The 24,481-nt window shown below is 40.8% G+C and overlaps 4 protein-coding genes across 6 annotated transcripts; 2 read left to right on the forward strand and 2 right to left on the reverse strand.

The window, feature by feature from the left end:
• Window positions 1-197: 197 nt before the first annotated feature.
• On the forward strand, window positions 198-5,211 carry lrrc47 (leucine rich repeat containing 47). Its single transcript, XM_029506567.1, has 7 exons — window positions 198-814; window positions 1,551-2,003; window positions 2,099-2,215; window positions 2,314-2,429; window positions 2,952-3,054; window positions 3,337-3,426; window positions 4,217-5,211. Exons 1-7 carry the CDS (start codon window positions 245-247, stop codon window positions 4,436-4,438), a joined length of 1,671 nt encoding a protein of 556 aa, XP_029362427.1. The 5' UTR covers window positions 198-244; the 3' UTR covers window positions 4,439-5,211.
• Window positions 5,212-5,925: 714 nt separating this feature from the next.
• Window positions 5,926-10,158, reverse strand: LOC115046337 (L-rhamnose-binding lectin SML-like). Its single transcript, XM_029506644.1, has 9 exons — window positions 10,033-10,158; window positions 9,313-9,345; window positions 9,161-9,220; window positions 8,231-8,366; window positions 6,857-6,966; window positions 6,727-6,771; window positions 6,439-6,571; window positions 6,169-6,272; window positions 5,926-6,067 (listed from the first exon to the last, which is right to left on the reverse strand). Exons 1-9 carry the CDS (start codon window positions 10,061-10,063, stop codon window positions 6,054-6,056), a joined length of 666 nt encoding a protein of 221 aa, XP_029362504.1. The 5' UTR covers window positions 10,064-10,158; the 3' UTR covers window positions 5,926-6,053.
• Window positions 10,159-12,650: 2,492 nt separating this feature from the next.
• On the reverse strand, window positions 12,651-15,848 carry casp9 (caspase 9, apoptosis-related cysteine peptidase). Its single transcript, XM_029506395.1, has 11 exons — window positions 15,716-15,848; window positions 15,436-15,588; window positions 15,125-15,335; window positions 14,953-15,036; window positions 14,800-14,861; window positions 14,495-14,671; window positions 14,311-14,400; window positions 13,995-14,142; window positions 13,691-13,879; window positions 13,450-13,559; window positions 12,651-13,327 (listed from the first exon to the last, which is right to left on the reverse strand). Exons 2-11 carry the CDS (start codon window positions 15,565-15,567, stop codon window positions 13,223-13,225), a joined length of 1,308 nt encoding a protein of 435 aa, XP_029362255.1. The 5' UTR covers window positions 15,568-15,588; window positions 15,716-15,848; the 3' UTR covers window positions 12,651-13,222.
• Window positions 15,849-15,977: 129 nt separating this feature from the next.
• On the forward strand, window positions 15,978-22,571 carry dnajc16 (DnaJ (Hsp40) homolog, subfamily C, member 16). 3 transcript variants are annotated; one of them, XM_029506496.1, is made up of 15 exons: window positions 15,978-16,151; window positions 16,609-16,789; window positions 16,866-16,932; window positions 17,038-17,362; window positions 17,473-17,657; window positions 17,757-17,861; window positions 17,964-18,122; window positions 18,236-18,366; window positions 18,473-18,656; window positions 19,167-19,346; window positions 19,939-20,015; window positions 20,224-20,304; window positions 20,445-20,531; window positions 20,853-21,020; window positions 21,130-21,574. In XM_029506496.1, exons 2-15 carry the CDS (start codon window positions 16,617-16,619, stop codon window positions 21,572-21,574), a joined length of 2,367 nt encoding a protein of 788 aa, XP_029362356.1. In that variant the 5' UTR covers window positions 15,978-16,151; window positions 16,609-16,616. The 3 variants fall into 3 exon arrangements, with proteins under 3 accessions (XP_029362356.1, XP_029362357.1, XP_029362359.1); XM_029506497.1 differs by lacking the exon at window positions 15,978-16,151 and adding an exon at window positions 16,162-16,305; XM_029506499.1 differs by lacking the exon at window positions 15,978-16,151 and having other exon boundaries at window positions 16,617-16,789; window positions 21,130-22,571.
• The last annotated feature ends 1,910 nt before the right edge of the window (window positions 22,572-24,481 follow it).

Genomic DNA, 24,481 nt, shown 5'->3' on the forward strand with positions numbered 1-24,481 from the left:
ACAAAATCTAAAGTTTTACACCAGTACATGATAACGGGCTAAAACTGCAGTTACACGTTGCATTAAAATTAGTTTTTATTTCTTCTGTATGGCTGTCATTACTCAATTCTTATTTTATGTTTTGAAATTTTTTCTGCACGCGGTGACAGATATGCACCGTTATCATAATAATTTATTTAGAAAAAAGGAAGCGGAAGTCGTTTCGTGCTGTGTACTAACCTCACCCCGGCAGGGAGCAGGCAGTATGGGCGACACGGAGAAATGGCCAGAAATAGAGAAAGCTGCCGCAGAGAAGAGGCGTGAGCTGGTCTTACAGGGTCCTGCTGTCGACAGCAGGATTTCCTCTCATGGGGGGCTCACGGCGTCCGTCTATTCCCTCACACTGTTGAATTATCTGGAAGTCAGCCAGTGTCCGAGTTTGACAGAGATCCACGAGGACATCCAGCGCCTGACCAGCCTCCAGAGCCTGATCCTTTGCCGGAACAAACTGGCCTCCATCCCCGATGTCATCGGCAACCTCAAGTCCCTGAAGGTCCTGGATCTGTCCGTCAACAACCTGACGGTCTTACCGGAGGGCATCGGCCAGCTGAAGGAGCTGAACACGCTGAACGTGAGCTGTAACGGGCTGGAGGTCCTGCCCGAGGGGCTGAGTCGGTGCACCAAGCTCTCCACCATCAACATCTCCAAGAACCACATCACCGCCTTACCTGCTGATTTCTACTCGGAGCGGCTGGATCTCCTCAGCAGCCTGGTGGCCTCGGACAACTCCATCCAGCAGCTGAGTGGAGACGTTTCTAAGCTATCTGCTCTGAAGGTGGGCCGGGCATCACCCCCAGCCTGGTGGTGTTTTACTGCCCGAGCTTAGCTCTCGGTTAGGCCCACAGGAGGACACAGTGATGAGTGTATGATTGAGACAATTCAGCTTGATCTGTTTACTTCCTGAGGACAACTTCAGTTTTATTTTACTGTACTTTCTGACTCATGGTGTAACACACACAGGTCTTCTTGTGTTTATTTGTGTCTATCATCATGAGACCCTGATAAACAATAATATCCCACACACTGTAGAACAAGAAGTTCATCTTAATATGTAGTGTCATTTTAATTTGGTACCCCATCCCCCACAGTGAAACTAAGCTGGCAAATAATATTAATAATAATAATACATTTATTTATAAAGCGCTGTACAGCAAGTAGAATATGAGGATAGAAGCATATTGAAACAATGCCAGTAAAAATGAGTAGAGAGCTGATTATAACCATAAAATAAATTAAAATAAAAATTACAATTAAAATAAACTAAAAATAAAATAAAAAATTAATAAATTAATTAAAACATACACAATCAAGAGTTGTATGTCAAATGAAACAAGGAAAAAATGTCCACTGAACTGGCCACTGAAGGGGACTGTGGAAAATGCTCCTTTGAATCAAAGCTGTATCTGGGCTTATACTGTATAAGTATATAAGTATGCTATATAACTATATAAGTTCGAAACGATGTTTATGTGGTTTTGTTGTTGTTGTCTTCTCTGTGCCGATCCTTCCAGGTTCTGGATCTCTCTTGCAACAAGCTGAGCGATATCCCTTCTGATCTGAGTGAGTGCCCCAAGCTAAAGGAGATTAACTTCAAAGGCAACAAGCTGAATGACAAGCGTCTGGAGAAGATGGTCAACGGTTGTCAGACCAAGTCCATCCTTGAGTACCTCAGAGGAAAAGGAAGACAGGGAGAGGATGGAGGTGATGCAGACGTTGGACGCAATGCAGACAAGAGGAAAAAGCAGCAGAGGAAGAAGAAAGGGAAGGTCACAGAAGAACAGGATGAGGTGGATGAACTGAACAAAATGGTGGTGAAGGTTCTCCACGTTTCTGACACCCCCACAGCGCTCACAGTCAAAGTTACTGCAGAGGTCAAAGATGTTCGTCCATACTTGGTGTGCTGCGTTGTTAGAGGGATGAACCTAAAGTCTGGGAATGCTCTCAAACGGTTCCTCGTGGCTCAGGTAAAGTCAAAATCTTCACAAGGCTTCATACATCAGATCCTCTCAATATTAACTTAACCATGTGCCACCAAAAAGACTTTGCTGTTCTTTTTTAGACAAAGCTTCATGATGAGTTGTGTGATAAAAGGACCACAGCGACCATTGCAACACATGATGTGCAGCTTCTTAAGGGCCCCCTGGTGTATGACGTCAAACCACCTACCCAGCTAAAGGTATGCAGACGCAGAAGTGATCACAGTTTTATTGAGAGTCAGAATAGTCCTCTAGTGTCTTGGTTTGTTTTGTCACTGAACAGTATTATGTCTGTTAGATCACACCGCTGGGTCGGAAGGAAATGACGGCAGTGGAGCTGATAAGACACCTTCATCTCGAGGCTGAAGAACTGCGGAAGCAGAAGAAGAGACAGAACGTAACTGGCCTCCACAGGTCAGTTACAGGTCACAATCTTATTACTGCCACAATTTTCCTGCAGATGACTGTAGTTGGTGTTCAATGGCAAGACAATGCTTTAAAAATATAATTGATCTATGCAGTTTTACTTAAATAGTTGATCATAATTCATGACTCGCTTGTAAAGTCGGTCTTTACCACTACTATTTTTCACATTTTTAATCTGCCCTGAATCCATCACAGTGTCTTTCAAAAGCACATGGGGACATTATTGCAGTGTCTCGGGTTCGATTCCAGCCCAGGAGTTATGCTGCAAAGTCATTCCCCTCTTCTTTCCCTATTTCCTGGTGGTCTCTCCAGCACCTAGTAGATGAAATTAGGGAATTAAAAAAAAAAGTCAAAACAACTGTTCATGTTCAGTGTTACATACCTAAATCTACACCCTGAATCTACATTTTTCCAGTTAATCTTCTAAAGAATTTCACATGCTATTTGCCTGGGACCTTTCTGCAGTGTTGTCTCTATCAGCTACTCTCTCAATTTAAACATTTTTAACAGATACCTAGAGCTTTTGCGAGGAGCATCCGTCTATCCCTGCCTTGTGGATGCAGAGGGCCACGTGATCTCATTCCCACCAATTACCAACAGTGAGAAAACCAAGGTGTGTGTATGTGTGTGTCAAGTTATTGATTGATTGATTGATTGATTGATTGAGTTACTTCATTAATCCCAAATTTGAGAAATTCTCATTTATTAATTTTTTTCTTCCTGGTTCATATCATTATGTCTTTAGACTAAGAGCGATTTTATACTTAAGGCGGTCATGTTGAGAAATGTATGCCAACATTGAAAACAAGTTACCCAATCGCACAGAGGCATATGTTATCATAACAAATTGTCTAAAATCAAGATGATAACACAATCCGTTAATTGTATTTCTCAGATCAGGAAGACCACCAAGGAGTTGTTCTTGGAGGTGACGAGTTCAACCAGCCTACAAACCTGTAAAGACGTGATGGACGCTCTGATTGTAGTAAGCTTCTCTTTCCCCTTCATCTGCCAACAAAGAAAAAAGTCTTTCAACAGAAAACAGAAAACAAATGTTTATTCCAATGTTAACCAAGAGAGGTCACAGTCACTTCGTTGCTTTCAAAAGTGGTCTTTAGCTTATCAGAATCTATGTGACAAGAGTTGACATTTTAATCAGATGGTGACATTAGAAGAAAGAATTTCTGTAAATTTAACAGGAGTATTTGTGCCAAGAGGAAATTTTGGTTTAAGTGGAAAACTCGTTAGTCCAGTAGGTTTCCAGGTTGTGAACAGATGGACTGATATCAGTGTTTATGCCCTGCTGCTCATAGAAAAAGGCCTAAACATCCAAATAGAACAGTTTCACTAATGACATATTCATTGCCACTTACTCCTGAAATTAAACCAGGGAAACTAAGTAGCTTAATTAATTGTGTGGCTATATTATACATTCCATGTAGTGTGGGGGCTATGCTGTTCTCATCCTTGTAATTGTTGTTTCAAGGCTTTTCCATATTAATGTGACACTGAGCTCACTTTCTGTACTTTGTATGCCATGTACATGACAACATTCTTGGTTCAGATTGTCAGGTTGATCAGTGTCAGTGTTTTTCTGTATTCTGTATATTCAAGAGAATCTTTGAGAATGTTGTGTTGAAACTCAGAGTTCAAACTGCAAAAACTTCAGGAAGAGATTCTTGAAACGTCCACGAGAAAAATTTATCGCTGTCCATCTCAGTGATATAACTCACAGGTTTTTATTAGACTGTTTCCTGTTTCCTTCCAACTCACAGAAAATGGCAGAGTTGAACAAGTTTACAGCAGAGCATCGCGAGGAAGTGGGGTCAGATGGGGAAAGGGATGGTCCTCCAGAGCCAGCAACCAGCGGTAACGGCTCCAGTGAACTGGTTGTACAGCAGGTTCGAACCGTCGACCAAGACGGGAACCTGAAGGTCGTCTACCCGTCAAAGACCGACCTTGCCAAAGACACCAGCAACTTAACCATCATTTGGTAGTCATGCCGTGGACAACATGCAAATTTTTCACTCATTCAAATCCTACATGAAGCAATGTTTCAAGAATGTGATAAAAGAATGTTCCACCTTGTATTTCCTGGATCACAGAAAACACGAGACAAGTGTCGAACAGTTTCAACCTCTCTGATTACAGCTTTTTTTTAACCACATGCCATAATATTAAATAATTCCTTTGACAAGCCATGACATACTTTTTTTCCAAAATAACTATATTTTGTATAATTTACAAACTGAAGGAAATTTGTCTTTTGATTAATTTTGTTCAACTGACATTGACTTTAACATAGATTAGTCACTTATCTGTATAACGAGGAAATTTATATTTCTATACTAGTGTCTGAAATCACTCATTCACTCGTGCTTACCCTCTATCCAGAGAGTCTTTTGTAGAGGACTGCACTGTGGGTTTACCCCTAAAATGGAAAATCCTTTCAGATTCTACTCTGGTGATTTTCTTTACATCACAATTCATGATTGTATACATTACTGGTTAATTATCATTGGCCTGTATGCTACTTGTCACCATGCATTTTGGGATACTATGAGTCCATCTTATTATTTATAAATCTGACTATACATTCAATTAGTACTACAAAATGGTAAACTATATAGTGGAGTATGTACTGAGTAATGAGCGATTACAATGTTTACTTGTCAAGTTAAAACAATGGCATTTTCCCTTTAAACAGCAGCAAATAATGTCCAGATGAGACTTAATAAACTTGATTCCTATTTCACTCGTTATCTTTCATATACCACACACAGTGTCTGCTGTTTTTGTAAGTTTGTGCTTTTTTTTTTCTTCCAAACATTGGGCACCGGGTCATTCTGACTATAAACTCCCTTCAAATAGTGTGTGAAAATGATCTATATCACTTCAGTGGAATTAGTTTTTAGCAGGAGATTTAAGCCTTTAACTTGTGTAAATGTGTCATTCAGTGCCTTTATTTTAATGTGTATGAAGGGGACATCAGTCTAAACTAGGAATGGCTGAACCTAAAAGCCATAACATAACTTTAATTTTTGTGATGTTTTGCATCCCACTAAAAGGAAGATTTGGATAACATAACCATAATCATGCCCTGGTGATGAATTATATCAAATTAATAATATTACTATTATTGCCCAGGGACGTACCTCAGTGGTAGAGCGCATGCTTTGCATGCAGAGGCAAACCAGTAATAGACTTTGGCCAATCCCAAGCCCAGAAATGGGTATCTGTAAATGGGTAAATGTAAAAACTGGGCAAATCAATCATGCAAGTCACAGGAAAGCCTACAGAGGGGATGAAAATATTACTATTTACAAAGGTAACCTTTTTAGTTACTTTTGCATTTCTCTGGCCATTGGAAAAAATACAAACTTGACACATTTATTTCGAGCAGTGTGTTTATTACGAGTATGATATGATTAGTGTCACCATTCTTACACACATGGAAAGAGGGATGTATGAGGATATAGTGATATAGTATGGCAGCACAGACAATATAGACAATGTTTTTTTGAGTTTTTTTTTTTTTTTTTTTGTCTTGAGGATCAAAGGTAGGTAGGGTCTGTGCCCTACTGGTTCCACTGTCCAGGCTTACAAAACCAGCTAGACCACAGGATCTGAAAGAGTACCAAAATTCAATTCAGACAAATCTTTTTTTTTAAACACTTAAACAACTCATAGAAGGATCAGAAACAAAACACGCCTCAAACATACTTACATTCACACACATAAGAAATGTCCAGGTACTTGTAAGTTCCAACGCAGGGGTCTCCAAACACTGAGTTGCGTGCTGAGATAGTACACCTATTCTTCCCATTACAACTGTAGATGCAAAGTAGAAGGTAATTAAGTGATTTCCAGGGAAAATGGTCTATGACTCATGAAATGCACACTTTGAAATTTCACTACTAACATTTGATAAATGCACTGGCCACATATTCTTCATGCATACATGTATTTTTATCCACAAGTTACAGAACAACTGTACCTTTCCGCAACTTTGTCAGTGGGGTTCAAGCACTCGACATCTTCAATCTGTCTTGAAGGCTGCTGGTAGATGCAGGTAGTCTGATCACGACGCCCATATTCTGCCCCGTAAACATATATCACCTGCCCTTCAGCTAAAGAAAGACAACAGCAGAGCAAAAAATAAAGAAATGTAGTAAAACCCGTATAGCTTGTATAGCTATAAATGTAAAAAAACAGCATATGGTTTGTTTGTTTATCTACCACATTAATCTACTTTAAAAGGAAATGTGAAAACATTCAACCTTACCACAGAAGAGATCCGCCACAGAATTCTCACAAGCAATGACACGAACTGTAAAAGGAACATGAACCACATTAGACTACCAATACTATTTTTGGCCTTGTCACTTTAGCTGTTAAGCTGATGAGTCACTGACTTGCTGGGAAGCAGGTATAGTAGGTCTCCAGATATTTGTAGGTGCCAACACAAGGATCAGAGATACGAACAACATCTGTGTTTATCTCACACATCTTCTTGCCATCACACCTTTAAGATTGACAGAAAGAAAATATGTATTAGACCAAAGCTATCATATTAAACACAAAGTTATATCAGACATACATATGTTCTAAACACTGTTTAGAACAAAGACTGAGATGTCACTGCTCCTTTCCGACCTCTGGGCCCAATGATTTTTGGGGTTTTCACCTTTTAAAGTACTGGATATTTTGCCATGACATGAGAAAAACACTTTTATTTGCTCTACAGGGTGAAACCTGACATTTCTGAATAATGAATAAATAAAATCTATCGTCCCTATTTGTTTGTACCCTATGTACAAACAAAAAGTCAAGTTTTGGCCTTTACAGTACACAAATGAATTCCTGTTGGTCAAACTTGAAGCTTGTTATGATCATGATGCTAGCATAGCATGCTGCTACAACAACAGCCTGACCAGCATGGACAAGATCAGTGTTTCTCAAAAAAATAAAAAAGAATAATAATAAATGAAAATATGGTACGTAAATAACAACAACAATAATAATAATTCAGACCAAGGAATACACAAACACACACACACACACACACACACACACACACAAAAAAACAGCTGAAGTACCACTCTACATCCTGGGCATCCCCAAAACCTGTCTGCTAAAGGTTACCTGTGAGTGTTTTATTTGCTTGCTTCATTAATGTTAGCTCCAAGCTTGAAAGGGCTTTTTGCCAGGAGCCTTTTTGACACTGGGAGTAGGAATATCATTGTTATTGCTATGATTATCTGACATTATTTCTCCTCTTATGTAAAGTTCCAGCAACATCTTATTTACTAAACACATCAAAATAGTCCCCATAAGTTATCAATGGGTTTACTAAACAGTCAAGGAGGATGACATGATATTTTAACCCCTAAAATACAATCTCAGCATATCTCAGCGATGCTTTCAATATGCAAACACACTTTTGAATGGCACACTTATAATGTTCAAATAAGAAGCAGTAATAAAAAAAAAGAGTAGACTGGTGTTTTCCTGCAGGCTGATAAAGTGATTCATTAGTTTTTCTAAATTAAATCTAAATTAATTTGAATTTCTCAGCTGGATCTGCAGAGGCTGAGTGAAGTCAATAACATGGAAGGTGTAAGTCAAAACAAAAACATGGGCGCTGTTTGACTGCTTGTCATTCAAAGGGCCCCCTTATTGTGGTAGTTGGGGTCACATTTTCCTGTGTCTAAACAATGTCTGCCATATATATGTATATATAAAATAAACTGCTGTTTTTATGCTGCCATTGTGAGTGCAGTACGTACCTTCTCTTGATGATGTCCACAGTATTGTTTTGAGAGCACTCTGTGTTTCGAAGTTGTTTCCGAGGTCTGCCTTCCCTGCAGGTCTCACCATCTGTACGTCCATACAATGCTGACTGCACACGGACCACTCCTATATCTATTTCACACAAGAGAGCAGTGTTCTTCTAAAGGTTTTTTCTGCAGACTTAGTTGTAATCTAAAGTACTTTCTTGGTTTTGATTAATAGCTCCTTGAAAAGTCATCCCCTTCCTGGAACCTAAAATGCACAAATCAGAGATGCTGTCTCAAACTCAAACTAGAATAGCACATGAATTACATCTCCATCTTCTTTTAAAATTCATTCAACAAAAACAAAACTTAGAAGAAATATTTTGGCTCTGAAAATGTCTTAATTTTGCCATCATGTGTAAGAGCTCAAGAAACTGGATTGGATTTCCTTTAGCGGCTATCTTTCGTCACCTTCCTCTTTTCATCCTAATGCACACCTTAATATCCGCCACTTTAAGAAGAGACGTTACAAAAACTTAGGGCGGAAAAAGGGTTGGACGCTACCACAAAAAATCCTTTTGGTTAGTAAAGTTAGAGAAATGTCATTCAAGCTCATTCACCCTGTACACCATATATAATATATATATAATAATAATATATAATATATACACCTCATCTCCTCGTCTCTGCCCCGGTAGCCCTACCTGCCTTCCGCCTGTCTGCCTGCCTGCCTGGGCTTTACCTTTCCGGAGGGTCCTGGCAAGTTCAGCACAGGGACTGGACCGATTTAGACACCCTGATTGTTGTCTGTCTGGACTGTTGGACATTGCTAATAAAGTTGTGAACTGTTCTGGTCTGGATTTGTGCTGTTCTTGGGTCTAAACTCACACCCGTCACAGGAGGGGCTGATGAATGACACAAATTTACGAAGATAAGTCTTACCACATCTCAGGAGTTGGACATTGCCGCGGTCATCACATGTGACCACCCTTTCAGTGGAAACTACCAAAGAACAGATGAAATAAACAAATTTATAGTGTATCCAAGGCATATGCTGCACGAAGAAAACACATAATGATGAAACAGGTTTTTACCTTCTGTGGCAAGCAAACATGTTGTCGCCAGCACTATAGAAAAGACCCATCACAGTTAGATTTTTTCAGCCAAACACAACATTTCACAACAGTCTTGTATTCTGCTCTACAGCAAAACAAAAAAACTTTTACTTAAATGATTCCACGGATGCTTTAACTCTTTCACAGCACATTATTTATTAACATGAATAATGACTTGAATTCAAGTGTCAACTTCCTTTGTTCATTTACAGGTAAATTAATTAGAGGGGCATGATGAATGTTTTCATTAAAACTATGTAGAAAAGGTGGAAATATATATCAAAATGTAAATGCTATCGGAATAATCTTTGCTGAATTGTTCACACAGCACTTAAAATAACTTGCTTAGTGGATATTTGTGGATATGTAGCCTACTCATTTTACAAATTGCTGATTAAACAAGTTTACTAGATGAGTCAGAATAACAACTCTCCACCAAACAGTGGCAGAAGGAGGTCACTGAGCCCCTTCTTTAAACAAACTTGATGATTTACTCTAAATAAACTTTTAGCTATAACTGGAGCATGCTAGGTCCAATGAGAAAATCCTAATAAATTTGCTCTTTGCACGACTTTAACAATGTCCAAGCTGAAGCCTTGCATTGATCAACTCAATGTGCCAGAATCAAGTTAGTTATTCTGATAAAAGCTAGAACAGGAAGATATTATTGTTCTCATCATCACTCAGTTGTGTACTCACATAGCGCAGTGCCGGGGCTGAAATGCAGCATGGTCTTAGATGATCCTGCCTCAGGTGAGCAGTAGGTAAATGGGTCCGGGATCACCTGTATTTATTCTGCCATTTAAGGAAATAGCTTTGCTTTACGTGGACAAAGAAAAGCATTGTTGGCTCCGTGCATGATGATGCACCAGTCAGCTATGTGTTAAAAAATGTTTGTTTCTTTTTTTCTAGTTCTGCAACCAAACAAGCTCTTCATGCCCAACAAGTTCCCAAACCACTAGCCACATTTCTGACATCGTCTCCACTGTGGCATATTCCTTCATTATTGAATTGTCTATATAATGCAGCGTTTTGTCCAGAGGAGACAGTTTCAGTGTTTTTAATTCATGCACTTTTGTGACCATACTGTAGGTCTGGCTCAGTTTGCAATAAAAAAAAAGTGTTTGGAATTAATAAGTGGTTAATTCTTCAGAGGAAATGATGAAATAGCTTTTATCTTATACTAATACATCCTGTTCTTCTCCTTTTTGACAACTATGCCATACCGGAAAACAATGTTAAGTAGTTCTGGGAATCCAATAAACTGTGGTACTTTTTTGTCACTGAACATCCTGGAAGATCTTTTTATAGTACATACTGACAGCCCTTTATGTGACAGGGCTCACAAGGGTTGAGTGTGTGTGTGTGATTGTGTGTGTGTGTGTGTGTGTGTATGTGTGTATGTATATACATATATATATATATATATGTATGTATGTGTGTGTGTATGTGTGTGTACGTACCAGTAGAATTGGTCCTTATAATCAAACATTTACCAAATCTCAGTGCAGCTTCCCCAGTAAATGTGAACTGTAACTTGATTTGAGATTTTCCTCAATCGGGATCAATAAAGTATTACATAATCAAATCTTTGGACAACATGACCATTAACTTAAATGCAGACACAGTTTTTCCCACCTGCCACCTTATCTCTACCACTGCTACATTATAATTATTTTATTACATTTTTTTGTCTATATTTGGTTTGGTTTGGGTTAGGGGGGTGGGAGGGTTCTGTGGAGGTGCAGTCCGGTCTGGGGGCTGCAGTATGGGGGAGGGGCACAGTCAAACCTGCTGAAGAACAGGTTCAGCTGGCTTGTCCGCTCCTGGTCCCCTTCCACTGTCCTTGCAGTGGCCAGAGATGCTTTTCAGGCCTCTCCAGACATCCCTGGTATTATTTCCCTGAAGGCGTTTCTCTAGCTTCCTCCTGTAGTTGTCTTTGCCCCTCCTTTTTTCTCTCCTCAGCTCCTTCTGTCCCCTCTTCATTTCCTCCTTGTCCCCAGTCTTAATTCCTCTCATTCAGAAGGGTTTTTAATTCAGGGGTCACACGGGGTTTGTTTTTGGGAAAACACTGCACACTCTGGGTAGGCAAAGTGTTTTCCATGCAGAAGTTTATGTAGTCCATAATGCAGGTAGTCAGACTATCAGTGTCCTCCTTGTGTGGGCCACAGAGCACTACCCTGTCTGTGGTGTCAAAATGGCCCCTCGAGGCCATACTGGCCTCCTCACATTCCTTTAGGGAAGGGCTTGTTTCTTCAGCAGAGGTATGTAGGTGGGGAGCAGCTACACCAGGTGGTCAGAGCGGTCCAACAGGGGGAGGGGTGGAGAGGTGTATGCATCCTTGATGTTTGCATGCAGTAAATCCAGTCTTATTGTCTCTGGTGATGTAATGTACATACTGGGTGAATGTATGGAGAGTGGCGGACGGGGAAGCATGGCTGAAATCACCAGAGATCTGTAGCAGGACCTAGGGGTGTTATGTCTGGTGCTGTGAAACAACAGTGGGCAGGCGGTCACAGGCTGCAGGATCTGTTGTTCACAAACATCACGATAAGTAAGGCTGAGTATCATGTAATGTGTCCTTACATTATGAGCCCTCGCGGACTGTGAGGTCCTCATTACGGGCTTTTTAATTGTCCCAAAGCTGTGGTGTGGACTATCTGCTGTTCTGGTTGGGGGTAGCGGCACCGTCTGTGGTTGTGGGATGTTAGGCCACTCGGTGTGGATGGCTCCCTTAGATAGCATTTCTTCACCTGGTTCCTCAGGGCCCTGTCATACTTTTTTTTTTTTTACCTGTTAAGCGTGTATGAAAAGTGCTATACAAATAAAGTTTGATTTGAATTACCATCTGCTGACAGTGAATCTACAGTAACAGTAAGAACACATTTAATTCAGTCATTATAAGTTCCTTTCGTAAAAACCCCTGCTGGTGTTTGTCACTGTTGAGTCAATTCCATCCATCTATCCATCTTCTACCGCTTTTTCCGTTTCCAGGTCACGGGGCTGCTAGAGCCAATCCCAGCTCACATCGGGCGAGGGGCGGGGCACACCCTGAACAGGTCATCAGTCAATCACAGGGCCAACACACAAAGTCAGAGACGAACAACTACTCATGTCCACATTCACACCAACGGTCAATTTAGAGTTACCAGTTAAACTGGAAATTGCATGTCTTTGGACGGTGGGAGGAACCTGGAGTACCCAGAAGAAACCCACACAGGCACGGGGAGAACATGCAAGTTCACAAGTTCAGATGTCATAATTGTGACACCCTGAGCAATATGCTTTGGAGCCATGTGGAAGCACAAACTCAGCTTTTAGCAGTTTTTTATTGCATGGAGTAAAAATGTCAGATAACTCTGTCACTGGTTCACTAACAGTAGTTTGGCACACTGTGTTTACCGACTTTGCAGCTGCACAGAACTGGTGCAAAAATTAGGATCAGAGATTAGTGAGGGTCGACACTTTAGGAGTTTATCCCATTGTCTATGATGTTCCCAGTATTATCAAACAAAATCCCATTTTGTTAAAAAGTCTATAAAAGAGACTGGACATAAGATTCAGCAAAACCAACGTGCAGAGCAGAAACATGATGTTGATTGTCTTCTCTTGAAAGCTGCTTTGACACAGTAAGACATCATTAAAAAAAATTAGTAACCTGAGCCACATTTTCACAGTACATATTTTTTCTCCAGGGTGTTGCAAAAGTTCATTTAGAAAAGTTGTTGATGAGTAAAAGTTGAGAAAGTCAGTATAATCCATATAAAAAGTACACTAAGGCATTACCATTCAATAATTACAATTTAGCAAATTCATGCATCTTACATCTTTTTTGAGACCCCAACCTCAGAAATTATTGTCATACTGACTGGGAAGCTGCTTACTTGTGCTATGCCTGGTTTTGAAAGTACAGACGTTTGCGGAGAAAGTTAAAAGAACCAGGCATTTGCTTGTAGAGGCCTTTTGCAGAGTTCTGGGAGACTTCATTGTTAACCTGAAACAGGCACAGTCAATGATCAGATGTGTTTGTGTGTGATGTGCTTTATTTATTACCTTAAATCATCAGGGGGTTAAAATGGAGCCCCAGTTAATTCTGTAGGTATAAAAGAACCTCACCATCATCAACATTGTAACCAAGTCAACAGTGGCAACATTTTCCTCCAGAATACGGTCCAATGTCTCCACGTACCAGGTTCCCGCCTGAGCGTCTCTCCAAGAAACATAACCTGTATGGGTCACATATTTAAAATGACATTACATTTACCTACATAGCAAGTGACATTTATATATAGCTATGCCTTTAAGAATGAATAAACACAGAGACATGAATGTAACACACACACATCCAGACACACACCAGGAAATGTTGAGTAGGACACTAAAATGTCACTTGGAGTGGGCAGAGTGGCTCTGGCGTCCGGTTCATCAGACATGCTCAGAGAGTCACTGCTGGATGACATAGGAATGGCGTCTGTCTGATCATCTTTTTCGCCGAATGATGGTTTAACCTCATCGGGTGACACTTCAAAGCCAGTGTCTTTTTCATCTAAAAGACAAAAGCATTTCCCCAGTGAGGCCACGTATGTAACCTTTAAATGTCGTAATTAAGAATTTTACAAATTATGTTTTACTTATTGTACGGTATGTTTGCCATTAGCTACCTCCTCCACATGCCTGGATGAAGAAAAGTTTGGGTTTGCCCTGTAAAGAGGGGCAATGCTGGCCATTCAGGTAGTTTGTGATATTCTGAACTGCGACATAGTGTCCATCCACACCATACACAGCGCCAGGGAAGCGGTTGTGACTCACCTAAAAGCATAAATATGATGGATATACTATAATTTCAACAGTTATTTTAGTATTTTAAAATGTTTAATTACCAAGACTGACTATTAATCTGAGGCTGATAGCTTCTTTTATTACAATCTGTATGTGAATTGCTCAGATGAAGAAAAAAAAATTCATGGCAGTTCTTACGTCGGTCCCATGTGACAGTATAATGACCACACAGCAGTCATATTGCGAGTGGTCCTTCTTAGACAAAGCCGACAGTTCACGCTTGATTTGCTGAAATGTGAAAAGAGCTGTTAGCTTCACACACATTCAAACTCAACACTTTGCATAAGTCTTCAGATACAAAGGCAGAATAAATGATTCTCACGCTATGTTTTTGGTTTGTCTTGACTTCCACAATAAAGTTGAGTGCCTTAAATCTTCTCTCCAGCTTTTCACAGTCTATGTTGGAGCCTTTGCGATTACTCAGATTGCTCTGAGGTTCAAATTCCACATTGTTTATGATGAGACAGTGTCCACATGGGGCGGCGTCCATCTTATAGCTCTGAGGTGACCATCCACAGAAAAGGAAGCAAAGATAGGTGAGCTGGAACTATGTTATCTCATATTAAACTGAGCACAGCGGTCTTTGTGTTTTTGCTGCCAAGTGCATCATAAAGAAACAGTGCTTGCCTGAATACTATCCCGTCGTGTTCTAGCTGGAGGCCTTGGCATTATGGGCTCCCTTTCAGGTGCTGTGACATAAACATCAACATCTGTTATACATCAAGGAATATGTATGATGTTTATGATGTTACACATATGTAACTTAACTTTGCATCTTACATGGACTCGGAGCAGTACTGGGTCTCTGTATTGGATAGACAGGGGTGTTATCTTTTTTTTGCTTAACGACATCCATCGGAGATACTATTAAAGAGACAAGGATTAAAGACACTCTTCGCAGCCAGTTATGGTGGTAACAGTCCTGAGGCCGACCATAGTGTCACACACTTACAGACTGGGAGAGGCTGGAGAACAGGGTGGATGGCCTGGTTGGGTTTTACAGGCTGCAGATGAACAGGAGGAGCTCCAGCCTGCAGCAGCTCTACCAGGCTGTGATGACCTGTCTCCTCAAGGCACAGCAGGAATAATGGAAATGCTCGACTCCCACGGGTCTCTAGATCCCGGAGTAACTGTCTAGCCTGGTCCCGTCTGGTCCCCGAGCTCTGAAATGACAAACTCAACTGATAAAAGTGTACTTGGGATTGTACATAAACACACCACAGCCTGAACCTGAACCTGCTGCGGCCTGCACAACAGACCAACCTTTATCTCATCGATCATGTCTTGGGTGAAAACTCCTTTTTCAAGAAGGTGGTCGTAGATGTTTGATGGGTCCAGGTCCTTCACCACACTGGTCCTGTTGCGTTGAAGTATCTCCCTGTGTCTTTCCTCCATTCTCCATCCGACAGTAAGCAGCTGAGAGGGGAAGACAGAGGGGCTGTCTTAACAAGCTGCACACATTTTTTTAAAATTAAAAAACAGATTTATAACAGTCGATCTCCTGACGACATAAAAAAGGTTATTTGTAAAAGTGAAACATTACCTTGTTTGTGTAGAAATGTAGTCAGTCTGATTTGACTCCGCCGACTTCCTTGTTTCCATCATCGCAGACTGTGATTGGTCCGTTTAGGGAGTACAGCTGGGGGGGGAAGGGTACGTTTGATTTAATCTACTGCGCATCACTGACTGGCGGCTGCCGTATCACAGCACGGCACCGTACATAAAACGCGGCGCGGCGGAGAACGCAAACGAAGCGAAAGGTGTCACGAAATACTCGCTGTCCCAAAATTACTTCCGACGCTGAGCGCCTCCCCGCCTCCGCCTCCGCCTCTCCCTCCCAGCGGCGGCAGGTTGACAGCTCGCCCCGGAGGAACGGTGGGATGCTGCCGAGCCCACCCTCCGTGTTTCCTCGCCCTTTCCCAGTCAGCGTTAACGGAGGAGCCTCGACAGCTTTCCCCAAAATGTGGCTTCCGTTTGAGGTGACTGACTGTAGAGCTGTTCCGCCGAGGCAGCTAACAGCTGCAGGAGCGCACCACCACTAATGAAAAAACAAAAAAACAAAAAACAAAACTGCATTAACGGTTTTAATCCGTGAGGACTAACGCTGATGTCCCAGCCCGGTAACGTCAGCAGGTTGGTGGTGTTGCTGGCGGCTGTTGCTGCCTTAGTTAGCTGACAGACATCACCTAGCCTCTTTAGCTAACTAGCATGCTATAACGTAATTTCCCATCTTTAGCTGCCCGGTTGTCTTCGTCACTTTGCATCACGACAGGACTCACGTCAGTAGGGATGAAACTGGATTATGAAAGAAATTAAGGGCTCTGCTTTTATTTCAGCTCTGGTTATCCTCAGATTTAGTCCATTTTAACCCAATGGTCCATTTTAACCCTAACCCTAACCCAATGTTTTTTTTTGGGGGGGGGGTTGTGTTTAAAGGTACTGTGATGGCAGGGTCGAAGATGTCTTTGCTGCTGGCTGTAGTGTTGGTCCTCTCAGAGATGCTGACAGGAGCATCTCAAGCTGGGCTTGAAATGGACCCCTACAAAGTTTTAGGAGTGACCAGGAGTGCAAGCCAGGCTGAGATCAAGAAGGTCTACAAGCGGCTTGCAAAAGAATGGTAACTATTTTCACCAGACTCAGACCTGTTCATGTAGCCCATCCACTTCTTAACTAACTGGCACCTCCTTATTAAGGCATCCTGACAAAAACAGAAATCCTGGAGCTGAGGACATGTTCATCAAGATTACCAAATCTTATGAGGTCAGTGACATTCCTCAACCAACAGATTGATAACTTTTGCTGTTGTGCCACCTGTCCGTATGGTGAAAGTAATGTACATCATGTATCATTGTATCCAAAATTTAGATCCTATCCAATGAAGACAAACGTGCCAATTACGACCGTTATGGACAGACTGATGACACCCAGGCATATGGCAGCGGTCGCTACGGACATCGCCATGACAGTTTTTACTTCGACGAGTCTTTCTTCAACTTTCCGTTCAACAGCAAAACCCACAGAGACTTTGCTGACAGCAAGTTCACGTTGCACTTTAACCAGTACATCAACGACGTGGTGCCTGACAGCTACAAGAGACCATACCTGATAAAGATTACCTCTGACTGGTGCTTCAGCTGCATCCACATTGAGCCCGTCTGGAAAGAGGTGGTGCAGGAGATGGAGACTCTAGGTTTGTCTTGTGTTCTAAAATGATGCATCTGCCTTTTCTGTTATTACATTTCACATGGTAAGTTCAAAAAGGACAATGTGCAAATATTTGTGGATGGCCTGTCTTTGCAGGTGTTGGGATAGGCGTGGTGGATGTTGGCTATGAGAGACGGTTAGCCAATCACCTTGGTGCTCATCGCACCCCATCAATACTCGGAGTCATCAATGGCAAAGTAACATTTTTCCATTACGCTGTTGCAAAGGAGCATCTTAGGCAGTTTGTAGAGGACCTTCTTCCTCAGAGACTTGTGGAGAGGGTAAATATCTGCTATTGTATTGCATGTTACAAGATGGAGGACATGGCCTTGCTATGTCAAAATGAATAAAACTTTTTTTTTTTTTTTTCAACATTTCAGGTCACTGACAAGAATGACCTGCAGTTCTTGAACAGCTGGCATGAGATCAACAAGCCACATGTGCTTTTGTTTGACCAAGTACCTGTAGTTCCTCTTTTATACAAAGTAGGTTCTTTTATTGGAGTTTTCTATGTGTAATAAGCTCAGGTGCAGCTGGTTTAGTAACTGCATAACTAAAACAAATATTTTAACTCTGCGTCTTCATAGCTGACAGCTTTTGCTTATAAGGACTACATGCAGTTTGGCTATGTGGACCAGGGCCTTTCCGAGACAGCCAATCTGCAGAAACAGTTCAATATTAACACTTACGCCCCAACCATGCTGGTCTTCAAAGAAAATATTGACAAGCCTGCCGACATTATACAGGTACAATAATAAATTAGTTCTGTTGACTGATATTTTTACAATGAATTATTTTGATGTATTCATCAAAAGATCACCTCACTCTTGTTGTGTGCGTTTATGTTCTTTCTCTTTAGGCTAAAGGAATGAAGAAGCAAATTATCGATGAGTTCATGGCAAACAATAAATTTCTCCTTGCGCCAAGGCTTGTGAATCAGAAGCTGTTTGATGAGCTCTGTCCTGTCAAACAATTTCACAGACGCAGGAAGTAAGAGTAATATTTCTCTTTAAAATCTGTTCACACCACATTTCATTTTAGTTTATGTTATGGAACTTGATTATACCCGTTTACTACCCTAATGTCCACCCACCAGATACTGTGTCCTGCTGATCACACGTGACGAAGAGACCTTTTCTTTTGGAAACCAGGAGTTTCTTTCATTTGCCTCAACCAATACCAAGGAGGTTGTAAGATTTGCCTATGTGTATCAACGGCTACAGCAGCCACTTTGTGACATCCTCACACAAAACAAGGACAGTGGACAGTCACCACCCCAGGTACACACCCATATATCCACCACAACAAATGCCAGTTCCACATAAATCTACAAAGACTATGAAATTAATTTATTTTAATATGAAGTAGAATACGGCGGCTGTTGCCCAACAATAAGAAGGGTTGCGGGTTCGGTTCCTGGCCTGGGGCCTTTCTGTGCAGAGTTTACATGTTCTTTCCAAACACCATCCAAAGACATGCACGTTTGGATTAACTGTTAACTGTATCTTGTCCGTGTGAGTGTGCATGGTTGTTAGTCTCTGTGTGTTGGCCCTGCGATGGACTGGTGACCCCGCCCTCACCCAGTGCGAGCTAGGATTGGCTCCAGTGCCCCCGTGACCCAGAAACGGATGAGCAGTTGAAGATGAATGAATGAATGAATGAATGAATGAATGGATGAATGAAGCATAATAATGTATTAGAGTAAGATTTGATAAATTTGCATTGCCAAGCAAATAACTAAGAAGGCTTAAAAAAAAAAACCTGTCTCATTTGTATACGTTTGCATCAAGGTGGTGATCCTGGAGAGGCGTAATGCTGCAGGGAAGGTCTTGTTTAAGCCAGTGACTGCCTGGAATGGCAGTGAGGAAGACAAACAATGTCTTCTGGACGAGTTGGAGCGATTACATAAGGACCCGTCTATTCTCATCCACGACGCCATGTTGCCTGAGCTCAACAACGAGTTTGCCTCGGTAAGTTCTCTTTGACTTGAGATACAGGGTCTGAACAAACTGAACAAAATGCAAACTTTCTGCCATTGCACATTCTTCAGGCATACAACAATACAATGTAAACAGGCCTTAATATGTAGAGGAAAAACCACTCAATCTGGAAATTCATACCTGCCGCACTACCAACTAGGCTAACTACTCAAAAAAAAAAAAAAAGAGTGTATTTTGAGGGCTGTTGTCGCACATTTCACACAATAGCTTGCAGCAACTGAACGTATTGAACTTGAACATGGAATGTTGAATTATTAACTATGATCTGAACTAGTTGATTTTAAAATTTGTAAACGGAACTATTAGCTGTAGAAAGTGAACTTTTCCAACACTGGCTGACTGCACTGCAATGTCCCATCACTGCTTCTCATGGCTGCCTGTGCTGTCCCTTCCCTCTCCCTTCATCATCGGTTACTTCAGGCTCTACTCTAGTGTGATTTTTGGGACAACTGCTTTAATTTCAGGATGCCTGGTCACCCTAGTTGTACCACAGGTTTTGTAAACACAAATTTTACAGCCCAGTAGTCTAGCAACAGATGTAATACTCTCTCCCCCTCCATAGATGTTTGTAATCCGATGGATCTATGCATCTTACGATTACCTCTCTGAAGTAATTGATGATATTCTGCATAACAACTGGTAGGTAGAACTCTTATAATTTTCTAACTGAAATTTAATTTGCCGCAGCAGCAGCGTGTATACAAAAGATTTTAATGAGATTAAAAAGATTATCGATTATTGCACCACAGTAATACTTAACTTTCCTCTACCTGTAATAGAAAAACACACTCTTGGGATGTATATACAATATGTGTCATTGCATTAAGGCTTCTGTGACCACTTGCAGGCGTGAGATGATGCCTCTTCTGTCCCTCATCTTTTCTGCTTTGTTCATCCTGTTTGGAACTGTGGTCATCCAAGCCTTCAGGTTGGTTGGTTTGTTCACGACACATATTTCACTATACCATCACAACTTTAAGAATTAGCACCAGTACGGATGTCAGACACCACATAAAGAAAGCTGATGATAACCCAAAAGAAACTTGCATTCCATCTGTGTGTTTTCAGTGACTCAAGTGAAGATAAGCAGACCAAACCGAAGACAAGAGATGGAACAAAAGCAGAAAATGGTTCACCAGGGGCTGGTGCTTCCAGGTGAGAATATATTTGACATTTCTTTGGGTGCAGGATTTGTCACTCTGTTTTATGCTTTGCTTGGGCCCATACGCTCTTATATCCAATTTAAAGATGATATCCATGTTCACATTGTGAGGTTCTGCCAAATGCATTCATTTCACTGCTTTGCTTACTGTGTATTGAACCGTCATATTTGACAATTAAAACTTTGAAGTGGAACTTAATGGTCGTGACACAAAAAAAAAAAACTAATGGGATATCTCCCGATAAGTTCAAGATATTAAATGATGAATATACTTACATTTTGATAAAGCTGTTTGTTTCTACTGTTAATTTTAGGCTTCCCAAGAAGAATTTTGTGGAGGTGACGGAGCTGACAGATATCACTTATATGAGCAACCTGGTGAAGTTAAGGCCAGGACACATGAACATAGTTCTGGTGCTCACTGACGCTTCCAAGAACATCCTCCTTAGTAAATTTGCCAAAGAGGTGTACTCCTTCACAGGGTGAGCTAATTACTCACACATGGAGCAAATTAAGTCCATTATTTATTTATTTGTATGTGTGGATTAAACTAGGTTCTTTGTGATATTGACTCTTTCAACTCTCTCCTAGGAGCCTGACATTGCATTTTTCCTTCCTGAATATTGACAAGCACAGTGAGTGGATGAACACAATGCTGGAATATGCCCAGGATGCCATGCAGATCGATGCAGATGAAGATGATGGTGGAAACCACAAGATAGACTACACTGGCTATGTGCTTGCACTTAATGGCCACAAAAAATACCTTTGTCTGTTTAAGCCTGTCTATACTGGAGAAGACCATGAAGGTAAGTCATCTGAGGATGAAGGAGGCGCTACAGGAAGACTGAGGTCCAGTTCCCGTGACGACCATCCGCCACGCAAATCCAACCGATCCCGCAGCATATCCACTCTGCAGATCCACCACAAACTGGATCGTCTGGGCTTGTGGATGGAAAGGCTCATGGAAGGCACATTGCCTCGCTACTACATCCCAGCTTGGCCAGGACTAGACAAGATCACTCCGTGTAAATAGATTAAGGTGAGTTTGTAAGGACTTGGACTTTATCTACTGTCACAGAAATGGTTTCCCTGATTTACTGCTGAAGTTAGGCTAGGCCTGCCTTTTTTGCACTTGAGATATTTATAGTTGAAGGTATAAAGTTAGGTCAAACTTGGCTTTAGTCTAACTACTGTGGGACAGGTCCTTTAGTGCACCCCTCCTACAATCATTGCATGATGTTTCAACTGTTGGTTATCTCATGTTATTTAGCTGAACACTGCTGCTACAGCCTTGTAAATAGAAAAACAAAATCACTGTGGCCACATGAACTCTTCTGCCTTTATTACCATCAGTCATATTTACTACACTGACAGAGGTGGGACAACTACTGGAGTCTTCAATCATAAAAACTGTGAAACGAGATGCATGTCTCTAACACTAAACATCTTTGGCTTTTTGTGCATCTCTACCCAGTTTTTTGATTTGTTTTGTTTTTCTCCTGAATGCCAACTTGCTTGTGCAATATAATAAACTGCTGTAAAGACATTGCCTTTTCCCTGAGCATCAAAGGTTTCTCCATGTTCTTCCTGATCATATGATGAGAAGACGGGACTTGTTTTGTTACATAGAACTTGTTGAACAATCTCAGTTAGCTAGTAGCTTTATGTAGCATCCCTACAAATGCTGTGGATTTCATGTTCTGAATGTTTTATAAATGGGCATGATTGACTCATACGTTATCATTGTGTCATTCAGTTATGACAAACACATGAAAGGTCAAACTTTGAACTTGCTGAATTTGCTAATTTGGCCTGTCCACATTAAGTGGATGAATTTCAATGATATAATTTGATTGGTACTGTAAATATTACAGATAATTATGTTATCTTTAGGATCTGTATTTTAAGTGAGTATGTAACTTGAAAGATAAATTGTATATTTTACATGGACTTATCAAAATGCTGCCAACGTGTTCTGGGTTTTTTTTGTTCGTTTTTGTTTTAATAAGGATTTTCTCTTACAACTTGTGTTTAAAAAAAAAAAAAAAAAGACTGACATGTTTCACTCTTCATTTGTGTGTTTATCCTCTTGTTAGTTGTAATAAAATGTTTTATGTTTATTAATGAAAACAATATAAAATTAATTGTTGTAGAATTTATCCTCTGTAGCAGCTCAGTCAGCAGGACCACCTTGACATCCAGCATTTACTGAGAACTAACTTGTTTCAAGTAGCTGTGGTGTCAACACCAATCCAGTGCTGACACCACAGCCAAAACAAGAGTGTCTATTAAAAGACAAAGAATATAGAAGAAAGAGAGAAAAATTGTTATGAAGAAATAGAAAGTTTGATGGGTCTTCTAAAATTAACAAAAAGAATGAAGCCCCTAAGACCAACCTCCAAAGGATAATAAGATGTGGTTTATTTCCTGTAATCTAAACCCAACACCAACAAAACCTACAGCTGTGAAAACAGGACAGCAGGAGCCATCACGAAAAACAAAAAGACCAGAAAAAGTCAACCTTAACACGTGATTACAACTGCTGCTGAGGCCAGCAGATGGAGGAGAGAGGAAAACAGGGTCCCTGTCGTGTGTGTGTGTGTGTTTTTGGTTTTGAGAACTACAACTAGACATCGGTTTTTTTGTATCACAGTATTTTCTATATTTGATTCCTGTAATGTAGACAGGTGGCATAATGGTTAGCTATGCTTTGCATGTTCTCCCCGTGCCTGCATGGGTTTCCTCCCACCGTCCAAACACATCATGTTTGGGTTTACTGGTGACTCTAAACTGTCCGTAGGTCTGAGTGCGAGTGGTTGTTGGTCTCTGTCTGTCTCTGTGTGTTGGCCCTGTGATGGACCGGTGACCTGTCCACGCTGTAATGAAAAAGTGCTGAAAGATTCAACAAGCTCAATGATTAGTAGAGTGATAATATAGATCTTGGGAGATTATCATTACAAAAAGGTGTGTTTTCTTGTTGAATTGAAAGCAATCATTAAAATCATCACTAATTCATCACTGTCTTATTAACATCATTGTCAAACGTCCTGCTTTACAGCACTATTATCGGACAAATTATTGCACTGTCAGCTCTTAATGTTTTGAAGTTGATTTAACTCTGTAAAAAGATCATTTCCTTCGTTGGCTAAAAATTCAAGGAAGGACAGAAAGAAGGGAGTGAACACTGAACTGAGATAACTACGCAGCTGAACTGCAGCTTCACCTATACCTGGACGTCCGTGAACAAGTACGTGATGATTCTGCCAGGGTGATATTTTATTGTGTCAAACAACATCTGAGACTATTGGCTATGCTTGATTCAGTAATTGTCAGTGTTACTGGTGGTAAGGTAACATAGGGAGTAATGCCACCCAGGGGAATTTCACCTCCAGAAAATTATTTCAATCAATTTAGAATTTTTAAAGGACCCCAAAGGTTCTTCATGGGTAAGAGTCAGTTTAACATAGTGGTAAAAAGTTTACGAAGCACAGTTTTACAACAGTAACAGAGCTACATAGTAAAAATGTACACTCAGGCCAGAGAATGAACCCGCACCCTCCCTCAAGCCCAAGGCAGCTTCTTTCCTGATGCTGAGTGATTAAAGAGGTCATTTTATCTAAAAGGAAACAATCCCTACAAACAAATTACTAATAACAATGCAATTCTACACTTAAAGAAAAACAGGGAAACTATCCACCTTATTTTCAAACACGGAAGTAAATCGTGACAAACTTCTGTGTTTTTGTGCAGCACCACATGCTCAGACGCTTACCGACTGACTGTACCAGTTCCAGTACAAAGCTGACCTCCACTCTGCTGAAAGAAAGAAATTACAAGTCGTATAAACACTTCAGCTATTTAAACTTCAAACCACAAGTGTCGTTGGGAAGTATTGGTAAGATGGCTTTACATTGTTGTATTAATTAACTTCAGTAAAAAA

Source organism: Echeneis naucrates, chromosome 7 (assembly GCF_900963305.1).
Source record: "Echeneis naucrates chromosome 7, fEcheNa1.1, whole genome shotgun sequence".
NCBI lineage: Eukaryota > Metazoa > Chordata > Actinopteri > Carangiformes > Echeneidae > Echeneis > Echeneis naucrates.